We start from the raw sequence: 12,152 nt of genomic DNA, 5'->3' as shown, positions 1-12,152 counted from the left end.
CTAGAAGTGTTGAGAAATAAAGACATGTTGAGGTACGAGAGAAAAAGATGAGTTTGGTAGCAGAGTTCTAAAATCATTGGAGTAGGAGAGGATCTAGGGCATATGATACTGGCAGATCATAAGATGTCAGTAGGGTGGCCATTATTTTCTTTACATCTGAAGGTACTGGATGCATGAGGTAAAGTGTTTCCTTTTCTGTTTTTTTAAATTAGGAAGCAGACCTTTCAATATTTGATCTAATCGGATTAGAAAATAAAATCACTCATTATGAGGCACAAGTGTTGTCAAAGAAAAAGATAACTAGAAAACTAATAGAAGAAATCTTCAGCTCATCACCACCACCAGCCAGACCTAATGCAGTGAAACTTAAGCCAAGCAAGTAAGTTTATATATTCAGTTTAAGATTAAAATAAAAAATGTTTAGTAGGGCGGTAATGCTGAAATTCTTTCCACCTTTTAGACGAGCAAGGGACAATTTGGTTATATGGTGGAAAGAACCTAGACTTACTCAGAATACTAGTATTCTAGTGTTATGAACCCTGTAAACTGGAATGTTATTTATACTCAACTGCTTCAGTTTTCTCAAGGCCAAAGTGAAGAGGTTAGAATAAATGCATTCTTTGATTCTTTCTGATTAGTACCTCTAACTCCTCTTTTTGTTACCTAAATTTTAGACTCTGACCATGAAGTTTATTTTGATCTTTTTTATACTTGATCGTCTTTGAATTGGTGGGTGTTTCTACTACTGTATTTCTGTTTTCTTTGTGGTACCTAATTTGAGGGATATAAACAGACAATTTTCTCCCCCCCCCCCAAAAAAAAAGTTTAAAGAACTTTTAATTAGATTTGTAAGATACCTGGCCAATAAATTCTTATCAGCCTTCTCCAATCTCAGTACAGAAGATACCAAGTCATTGAAAAAATTGGGAAATTAAATCCATTGTATAATAATCTACAGGTAATTAATGCAGTGGATGGTGCTTCAGACATGGAATCAGGAAAATCTGTTTTAAAATCCATCCTTAAACACTTACTAGTTGTGTTATCCTGGGCAAGTCACTTAACCTTGTTTGCCTCAGTTCCTTCTCTGTAAAATGAAATGGAGAAGGAAATGGTAAACTACTCCAACATCTTTGCCAAGAAAACCCCAAATAGAGTCATGAAGATTTGGACACAACTGAAACAACTAAAGAACAGCCATCATAACTTTTTTATCAAGGCCTCTTTCTTTCCGTATTGTCATTAGTAATATCTTTCTGAAGGTCCTCCTTTACTTGATGTTCAATTTGTGTAGACCTGCTCAGGTCTAATTCATGATTTCAGGGTAATGACTAGAGTATATCTGTGCATTGCTTATAGAATACATTTTTCTTTTATGATGATCCGGCCTATACCTCTTCATTGTAGATTTGGCATTCCGATTATCAGATCTGGACCTGGTTCCTTCTTCATAGATCCCGTTTCCTTGTCTCTGGTCTCATGTGCAGCCTTTTCTCCTTCCTCATTCCTTCCTTTATCTAGATTTCCATAAAACTCTTTATGACTATTGGAGTGACAGGCTGAGACTCTATACATTGTTAACCTGAAATTTTAGTCTTAGCCTTCAGCATATCTTAAACTTCTTAGTCTTTTAGCACATTAATAGCCAGATCAATAAATATTTCATTGCAAACTCCTATTTTTCCTTAATACTATCCTGAAGTATAATGAAATCTTTGTAGTATAGTTTTCTGTAATTTGGAAATTAGAATCCTTTGACCTAGCTATGTATAACCTTACCTTTAATACAATTTTTTTTTGTCGAGTTTACTTATATATTTATTTGTTTATTTTTAAGTTTTTTTTGCAAGGTAATGGGGTTAAGTGGCTTGCCCAAGGCCACACAGCTAGGTAATTATTAAGTGTCTGAGGCTGGATTTGAACTCAGGTCCTCCTGACTCCAGGGCTGGTGCTCTATCCACTGCACTACCTAGCTGTCCCTAATTTTACCTTTAAACTATTTCATGACACCTTTTGGAAGGACCTACTTTTCTAAGCAAATTATTAGTGATGGATTATAAAGGCCTCCATATAACTCACTTAAGGAAACCTTTAATGTCTTTTGAACATTATTTTCGTTAAAACTGGTGCTGCTACTTATAGATCAATCACATCACTTCGTAAAAGCAGACTAATAAGTTCTCATCTTGGAAACATTTATGTATTTGAAAGTAATAAAAGAATTTTTAAAAATTATAATTCAGAGAGCACAAATTAGTAATTACTTCTCTGATATCTGAAATCAAGTAATGTTTGAAATTAACAGATTCGTGCACAATTAGTAAATAAGTCTTTGTAGCAACAAGAGTTGTTTTTTACATTTGCATTTTTATGATTAGGAGTCAGAACATGTTTTGAATCTTTCATAAACAAACCAGTAGCACTTTCTCATTTGTTTGAAGGATCATGTTTTCTATGAACTCTAATTTGCTCTTTGCATTTTGTCTTGGTAAATGTGTGTATAGGTTGTTTCAGCCTGTGCAGTATGGACAGAAGCCCGAGGGTAGGACAGTAGCTTTCCCAAGTACACAGAGCTCCACACGTACAGTGTCTGCAGCTGCTGCTGCCGCAGTAACTTCCCAGGGACAAGTCCGAGGGAGATCACCCATTGCCACGTTCTCTGCCAATCAGGATGCCAAAGGTATTTCTGTAGCAACTTCATTTCTTTTTCCCTAGAAGTTCTGAAGTATTACATTAAGTGCTAACTTTTTAAGAGTGGTTTTTGTAAAAATGGTTTTGTCCTAGACCTTGTAATTACGTGCAGACATATGAGGGAAGCTGCCCACATGGTTCACTACTCTGGAGACACCATCTGCTACATTTTTCCAAGCATTTCTTTTGGCCAAATAACAGAATTGATCACTTATCTGGAATTTTACTAATAACGATGCTGAAAAATATAGGGGGAAAAATTGAGTTTATGTAGGAAAGTGTATATTAAACCATATTTGTTGTATTAAAATTATTGAGAATGCATGATCTTATAAATTTTTTTATCATATCTAAATAAAAATGGATTGTGTTTTTAAAAAGGGATAGAATTAAGTGGCAAAAAAGTAAAAATAATTTAACTTTGAAGCACAAGGTTTTTCAGTCTTAATTCCATCAGACTTCCCTAAATTGCAAATTATAGAATTAGCTATCTCTTGATACAAAGATTCTTTGAAAAACCATGAAAATGAAATTTGTGTACCTTGCTATTTAGGAAATAGTTGGTATTTAGTGTTTAGGTTGAGAACATGATTGAATTAGTCTCAATATTACTTTTCTACTTTACTCTGAAAATGTGCTATTACGATTATTGATGAGCTCTTAAGAAAAAATAATTAGTAAGAATTAATAAAATATAGTATTTCTCTCATATTCCATAGGCTATATTGGGCCTGTCCTGGAAGAGAGAGGAGTTCTCATTTGAGAAAAAAATGCAGAATAATTTTTTTCCTTTTTATTTCTTTGAAATACCGGTTTGAAATATTGTCCTTGATTAAGAACCTCTAACAGCTTTGCACAAACAAACCTTATTGATTACAGCGGCCGCAGCACAGTTTCAGACATCTCAGGCTCCTACCAGTGCTCCAAGACACCAGCCAGCAGCGACCTTCACCACAGCAACTAGCACAGCCAATCCTGTGAAACAGCGGGGTCAGAACTCAGCCCAGGCCTCCCAGCTAGGCCAGCCCCAGCCCCAGCCCCAGACCCCCTCGCACACCATCCAACAGAGTGTGCTTCCTCAGAGGCTGGTACTGACCTCTCAGGCCCAGGCACGGTTGCCTAGTAAGTGGCCTCCCCTTTCCAGGTTTTCCCCACCTTTTTACTCCAAAGAGGTTGTATTAAGAACATTAGACTGTATGCAAGACCTTTACTGTCCCTTACTTTTTCTTTTCCCTGAGTGTACTGCCTCTAGTCAGTACATCATTTCCTGCCTTAATGTAGAAGGGAGAGTGATTTCTCCCAAGAGGTCAGTCAATAGGACCTTCTTTGCCTTTCTCTTATGCTGTCTTCTAATTCCCCCATACATCAAATTCTATGCTTTTCTCAAGCTGCTCACTGTGCTGCTTTGGTGTGCTAGGTTATATAGTGTGGGAACATAAGTAGGAATCAAGGTTTTGATGTGTCAATTCCTTGGTTCAACTCTCATAACAGAACCATTTTAATCAAATGAAAATTAATGGGTCTAGATTTTACTTCTTTTCCAATTATGTGAATTGGCTTTAGGTTTTTTCTTTTTAAGCAAAACATATCATTCCTTTCTAGTTGGATATTCTCTGTCAAATTTAAGCTTGGAGTGAATATTAAAGCCCAGAAAAGTTATATTTACACACATACACATTTACACACTTGTTTCTTTTTATTCTGCCATGGGCAATTTTGAATAGCAAAAGTGTGCAAGGGCTTAATCTGGATGGAGGGAAACCAGGTAGATTAGTGAGTATAGGGAGACTGATTCTATTTTTAAAATGCCTCCCCCTCATGTGTCTCCTTGGGACCTTGTGACCTCGTCTACATTTGGTTTACCTAAGGATGAGGGCCAGCTGAACATTTAATATACTTTCAAGTCAAGTCCCCCTTGCACAAATGAACCCTTTAATTACTTCCCTTGGGGCGGAGAGGAAGGTTCTTGGTTGTATTGAAAGTGAAATGGTATAGACCTGGCATTCTCCAACCCGGCTTAGTCCAAATTGAGTCAAGACTTGTGAACTGAGGAGGGACAACAGTGGCTGGGGATTTCTCTGAGTCTTGTTTCAGTTTCTTCTTCTGCTCCTCTCACTGAGATGTCTTTAGGGCCAATGTTCTTTACTAACTGTTCTCTATATCGCACCACTAATAAGCCTGGTCTTGACTTCCTTGGGAGGAACATTGAGACTCGAATATCAACCATTGTATTAAAAAATCTCCTGTTAAAAGTTGTGTATGCTACCTTCTGTGTCTGTGTACACATTACGCATTGAGTTTCATTTTGTTTGCTTTTAAAGTAAGGCAAGCATTTTAAACAAAATCTTTTATCTTGTAGCTTTCAAAAAAAATATAACAACAAATATCAGAAAATCTCATGAAAATGTGAAACATAACATTTTAAATAATATGTATATTGATTAATGATTATTTATACTATACCCAAATTTTGAACAGCTTGATTCTTTTGAAATAGTTACCTATTCTTTCTTCAGGATGTTATGTTCTCATCTTAACTCTATGAGATTTTTCCATGGAGTTATTAGATTGAAAAATTATGAATTTTTACATTATGAGAGCTTCTGAAGATCATAGGTTGATATGCGAGCTTCCTGGTACATTGCAAATAGATTATATAAACAAATGAACAATCACTGCTTTTTACTTCTTAGTTTAAAATAATGTGTTTTCTGAATTTGTAATTGGGGGGAGTAAAATGAAGACATTCTTTCTTAGTTTGGTTCAAAAGTGGGTTGTCAATGGGTAGCTAAAGTCTGTGCCAGTTTTGGTTAAATAGATTAACCAGAGCAAAGTTTGATATTTTTAACTGATATCCTTAGTTTTTGTACTTTTAAAAAAAGCATTATTTTCTAAAAGCATTAGAAAGCAATGCCTGCTGAATGTTTCTGTGGTATCTATCTTTTACACTTATTGATATGTGGTGATGCTTGTGCATCAGTATAACATTTTCAGGTTTTCACAAAGTGTTCTGTTTTAACAGGTGGAGAGGTCGTGAAAATTGCCCAGCTGGCTTCCATAGCAGGGACACAGAATCGAGTGGCTCAGCCAGAGACCCCTGTGACCCTGCAGTTCCAAGGGAACAAGTTTACTCTGTCACACAGTCAGCTCCGACAGCTCACTGCAGGTCAACCTCTACAACTACAAGGTAAGATCAATTAATCAATGAAACAATGAGATAATTGGCATGAGATAGTAGAAAAGTACTTGGCTGTGGAGATAGTAAACCTGGATCTTTTCCAGGTCTGATGCCTATGGCTTGTGAGACTTTGGGAAAATCACATAATTTTTTGGTCTTAGTTTCCTCATCAGTCATATCAGAGGTTTAGGCTAGATGGCCTTTGAGCTCCTTTTCATCTCTAGATCCTGACTTTCCTCCTATTTGATTACTCCTTCATCCACCTTGTCTCCATCTAACAGTGGATGTTCAAGATCTATCATCTGTGCCATTTTTTCTTCTCTCAGAATGACCTTATGACTTTCACTGGGTTTTATTATTATCTCTACATAGATGACTCACAGATCTAGATTTCCATTTCCAGTTTTTCAACAAGTATTAAGTATCTGTACAATATAATGAGTGAAAATGCAGAAATAAAGAGTGGATCCATCTAGTCAAACACCTATCCTTTAGTTTAAGATTCACTAATCAACAAAAACTTTGGGGAAACTGGAAAGCCTATGGACAGAAATTAGGTTTAGTTTAATACTGCATGTCATTAGGCTAAAAGAAGCACCAAATGCATATATGGCTTAAACATAAAAGGTTACATTATAAGCATTTTAGAGAGCAAGGAAGAGATTTCATTATTGCAGCTACGGAAATGGAAGAGTTCATGATCAGACAAGTAATAGAGAGGATAGCAGAGGATAAAATGAACATTTTTAGTTACATAAATTTGCAAGTTTCTGCAAAACAAAACCAGTATAGCTAAAATGAATAGGAAAGTGGGTAATTGGGAACAAAACTTCAGTTTCTCTGATAAATATCGCATATCTAAAATATATAAAGAACTAATTGAAATTTTAAAAAATAAGAGCTATTCCCCATTGATAAACAGTCAAAGTATTTTTTTAAATTTTATTTTTTTAAGTTAATGGGGTTAAGTGACTTGCTCAAGGTCACACAACCAGGCAATTATTAAGTGTCTGAAGCTGGATCTGACCTCAGGTCCTCCTGATTCCAGGGCTGGTGCTCTATCCACTGTTCTATCTAGCTGCCCCAGTGGTGGGGGCAGTGGTCAAAGATTTTATATAGGCAGCATTCAAAAAAAATCACCTGTTATTAAGAATCATGAAAAAACATTGCTACTCTCTAGTCAATCAGTACAAATTAAAGCAACTCTGAGGTCCTGTTTTATACTCATCAACTTGATGAAGTGACCAAAAAAAAAATGACGAATGTTGGAAAGGCTTCAAAGAAAACAGGTCATAAATGCATAGTTCATTGAACTGGAATTAACTCCAAAAAATTGGTTGGTTCTTATCCGTCCTTATCGAAGAAGACCAAAATGACATCACTATGTTTGAGACAAATTACAGTGTATCCAGCTGTGGCTAATTGACAAAGGTTGGCCACAAATGGTCCATGTGAACACTTCGGAATGTCACATTTCCTTTGAACTTCTTCAATTCTGTCTTCCTCAGAGAATTCAGCCTCCTTACTGGTGAGGGCACGCCATGCTTGGCAGGCCTGTGCCAGTGTCTCCAAAGCTGTACAGACAAGTCTAAAGTTCTTCAGGTTGTCTTGGTATCACTTCTTCTGACCCCCTTGTGAACACTTGCTCTGTGCACTCTCTGTGACATGATAGGACCACTCAAAGAAGTGAAAGGAAGAGTCCCAGAATATTTAGAGCAAACATTTTTGTAGTGACAAAGAACTGGATACTAAGGGGGTGTCCATCAATTGTTTGAGCATGTGGATATTATGCTGTAAAGGACAGTTTCAGAGAAACTTGGGTAAACTTGTATAAATCTATGCTGAGTGAAGTGAGCAGAATCAGAAAAGTTTAAACTAAAAATGACCATCTAAACACAATTTTGAAAGACTTAAAGAGCAAGAATACACTTTTCATCACCCAACAACATGGCAATGGTTTCAGTGTGAAGAAAGAAATGTAGATTTGGGTCGATCAAGTGTGGGAAATTTTTTTTTGTTTGTTGATGTATTTTTGTTAAACAATTTTTGGTTATTTTTTTCTTTTCTACAAGAGGGAGTGGTGGAAAGGAGAAAACCTTTTATTATATTGAAAAAAATTTTTTTTTGATCAAGAGGGTCACAACCAGGTCTCTTTCACCTTAAAGCCTCTGATTCCATTACTTTGCTGGCAGTCAGTCAGTAAGCATTTAGTAAGTGCCTACTGTGTGCTAGGCATTGTTCTAAGCTCTAGGGATACTTAGAATTGCAAAATATCTGCTTGTGAGGAGCTTACACTAATGGAGGAGGCAGTGGTGCAGTCAGATGAATACAAAGGAAACTTTGAAGAGGATATGTATGACATCAAAGCAGAAGAAAAGCAGAGTTAAAAGGGATTGGGGAGGGGGCAGCTAGGTGGTACAGTGGTCAGAGCACTGGCCCTGTAGTCTGGAGGACCTGGATTTGGATCCAGCCTCAGACATTTAATAATTGCCTAGCTGTGTGACCTTGGGTAAAGTGGCTTGCCCCAGGCCACACGGCTAGGTAATTATTAAGTGTCTGAGGCCGGATTTGAACTCAGGTACTCCTGACTCCAAGGCCAGTGCTCTATCCACTGCGCCACCTAGCCGCCCCTGGGAAAGTTATTCTTAATCCCATTGCCTTAAAAAATAAAATAAATTTAAAGAAAAAAACAAAGGATTGGGGAAAGCTTCCTGTAGAATTCATGAAGGTCAACAGGTGCAGTGGAGGAAGGAGAGGTTCCAGGCATAGCAAGAGCCAAGGAGGCTGGTGACACCACATAGGTTATGAAGGGGAGTGTATGTGTGAGAGTTTGTGTATATGTGTGTATGCTTTGACATGGTCAGAGCTGTGCTTTAGACAAAATCACTTAAGTGACAAAGTGGAGGATGGATTGTTGGAGTAGGGAGAGATTTGAGGAATGCAAACCCCTACAGCAGCTATTATTGCAGTAATCCAGGTGTGACGTGATGAGGGTCTGCACTTGTGGACTGGCAGTGTCAGTGGAGAGATGCAGGCATCTTAGAGAGCTGGTGCAGAGGGGAAATTGATAGACTTTAGCTACAGATTGTATATAGAGTGGGGCAGGGATATGAGAAAGGACTTAACAGGGTGATATTGCCCTGGGCTTCTTTCCTGAAGACATCCAGTTTGAGATGCCTGAAAGGCAGTTGCAGATGTGAGATGGGAGAAGGAAAGGAAATAAACATTAAGCCTACTATGTGCTTGGCCACAGGCACCTAAACACTTATTTTATCCTTATTGGATCCTATGAAGCAGGTGCTTTTATTATCCCCTCTTTAAGTTGAGGAAACTGTAAAGCTGTGAGTTGACATTAGAATTCAGGTCTTCCTGACTCCAGGTCTAATTTTCTATTTGGTGCTATCTACAATTGAGAATACCATTTGTATTCAGAGAAAGAACTGTGGAGTTTGATTTAGAAAAAAAACAGATATCTTAATGTCTGATCTTGCTATTTCTGGCACCACCTGACTGCCTGAGGATCAGAAAAGAGCATAGGACTAGATAAGTAGATTGAAGAATCACCAGCATAGAAATAGTAATTAAAATCCTTTGAAGCCCAAGAGATCACCAAGTGAAGTAAAAGCAGAAAGAGGTTCCAGGACCCTGAGGGATACCCATAGTTAGCAGAGTATCTTGCAAAGGAGACAGAGAAGAATGGTTAGGTCAGTGAGGAGAAGCAGGAGAGAGAGGTATCCCAAAAACCTAGAAGGAGGAGAGTATTTAGGAGGAGAGGGTGATCAGCAGTGTCAATGATACTTCCAGCTCCTGTGCTGCCCACACGCCATTCTATCCTGTTCTCTAATTATCTATTATTGCTTTAGTGATCATCTTTGCAGAGAATATGTATATATCTTGGGTATACAAAGCATGTGTATATATCTAGCCTTAGTGGTTCCTCTGAGTTTTATTCTCACCATAATCAATTGCCTTTTGGCTCTTTCATATGGGATATTTTAGAAAACTTAGTTTTTGTTTTCACAAAACAAAAAGTAAGTAATTTGCCCAGGAGGACTTGGGTTCTGATCTGGCCTCAGACACTTAACAATTGCCTAGCCGTTGAGTGCAGCTGCCGAGTATGGAGGTTGTTGGGTCACAAGCTCGGGTGCCACTATAATACTTTCTGCATGGCTGATCAGCTGACAGAAGAGCAGATTGCAGAATTCAAAGAAGCCTTTTCAGTATTTGACAAGGATGGAGATGGTACTGTAACAACAAAGGAATTGGGAACTGTAATGAGGTCACTTGGGCAGAACCCTACAGAAGCTGAATTACGGGATATGATTAATGAAGTAGATCCTGATGGCAATGGCACAATTGACTTTCCAGAATTTCTGACTATGATGGCAAGAAAAATGAAAGACACAGACAGTGAAGAAGAAATTAGAGAAGCATTCCGTGTGTTTGACAAGGATGGCAATGATTATATTAGTGCAGCAGAACTTCGCTATGTGATGACAAACCTTGGAGAGAAGTTAACAGATGAAGAGGTTGATGAAATGATCAGGGGAAGCAGATATTAATGGTGATGGTCAAGTAAACTATGAAGAGTTTGTACAAATGATGACAGCAAAGTGAAGGCATTGTACAGAATGTGTTAAATTTCTTGTATAAAATTGTTTATTTGCCTTTTCTTTGTTTGTAACTTATCTGTAAAAGGTTTTTCCCCCTACTGTCAAAAGGATATGCATGTGTAGTAATTAGGACTTCATTCCTCCATGTTTTTCTTCCCCTTATCAACTGTCATTGTCCTGAAACTTATTTTGGAAAATTGGTCAAGTAAAAAATATGTTGTATGTGGCTTACTCTGGATATATCTAAGCCCTTCTGCACATCTAAACTTAGATGAGTTGGTCAGATGAGGGAACATCTGGGTTATGCCATTCTTTTTTTTAAAGAAGTAGTTTTCTTTAGGAGCTGTTAGCATGTTGTTGTTGAAGTGTGGAGTTGTAACTCTGCGTGGACTATGGACAGTCAGCAATATGTACTTAAAGTTGCACTATTACAAAATGGATGTATTATCCAGGTACTCATACACTATTTTTTTTGTACTGCTGGTCCTGTACCAGAAAACATTTTCTTTTATTGTTACTTGCTTTTTGAACTTTGTTTAGCCACTTATTTAAAAAAAATCTGCTTATGGCACAATTTGCCTCAAATCCATTCCAAGTTGTATATTTGTTTTCCAATAAAAAAAAATAATTACAATAAAAAAAAAAGAATTGCCTAGCTGTGTGACCTTGGGAAAGTTACTCTTAACCCCATTTTCTTAAAAAATAAAATAAATTTAAAGAAAAAAAGGATAACAGCTGGATAATCATTAAGTGTCTGAGGTCAAATTTGAACCCAGGTCCTCCTAACTTCAGGGTTGTTGATGCTCTATCCACTGCACCACCTAGTTGCCCTTTAGAAAACTTTTAAATGGAATTTGTCTAGAGCTGAGTTTATTTTCTTTCCCTTTGAACCAACCTTTCTTCAACATTTTTCTATTTTCTAAGACATTGTTGTTCATAGCCACCTTGGCACCATCCTTGGCTTCTCACCCACACATCCCATCAGTTGCTGAAGTTGCTGAACCTTGCTTTTTTCACCTCCACATCTATCTCTCATCTCCTTTTATGGACCTGTAAACTCTTTCAGAAAAAGTTTGTTATACTTTGTAACCCAACACTTAAAAATATCTGCCACATAATTGGCATTTAATAATGATTGTTGATTTATTGGAATTGCATGTTCTGAGATCAAGGTATATAAATTTGAAAGGCTTTCAAATGTTGTTGGAATGAGCATACTTAAGCAAAATATGCAGTATTAAAAAATTTGATAACATGTGGAAAGTCTATCATGGTGGCTCATGCCTGTCATTTCTGCTGTTACAAAGGCTGAAGTTGAGTTAATCCCTTGAATTTGGGAAATTCTTAGATATCATGTTTGCTGATGAACAGCTGTCTGTATTGTTTGGCATTCATATGTTGACCATCAGGGACTGCAGGAGAATGATTATGAGTTTGCCTGATCAGTGGCAAAGTAATCCAGATCCAAAATGGAGTTCTTGTGCTATCAGTAGTGGGATCAAACACATAAATAGTTCCATTCCTTTAAGCCTGGATGAGATAGGGAGTTCTAGTCTTTTAAAAAAAATGTTATAAGCCATTTTTTTAGTTTTTTAAAATTTTTAAATTTTTATTGTTTTTTAATTATATTTTATTTATTTTGAGTTTTACAATTTTCCCCCTAATCTTAC

At 37.1% G+C, this 12,152-nt stretch overlaps 1 protein-coding gene and 1 pseudogene across 1 annotated transcript in view; both read left to right on the top strand.

Moving 5' to 3' along the window:
• EP400 (E1A binding protein p400) overlaps positions 1-12,152 on the top strand; it is a 135,009-nt gene that overhangs the window by 59,854 nt on the left and 63,003 nt on the right. Inside the window, exon 21 of the mRNA XM_074205228.1 lies at positions 213-379. Within this exon, the coding sequence (XP_074061329.1) occupies positions 213-379 (167 nt within the window). The remainder of the gene's footprint in view (positions 1-212; positions 380-12,152) is intronic.
• Positions 5,892-12,053, top strand: LOC141501333 (calmodulin-like; annotated as a pseudogene).

The sequence above is a fragment of the Macrotis lagotis genome, chromosome X, assembly GCF_037893015.1.
Source record: "Macrotis lagotis isolate mMagLag1 chromosome X, bilby.v1.9.chrom.fasta, whole genome shotgun sequence".
Lineage (NCBI taxonomy): Eukaryota > Metazoa > Chordata > Mammalia > Peramelemorphia > Peramelidae > Macrotis > Macrotis lagotis.
Note: the sequence above shows the minus strand (reverse complement) of the source record. Positions and strands in the feature narration are given on the sequence as shown.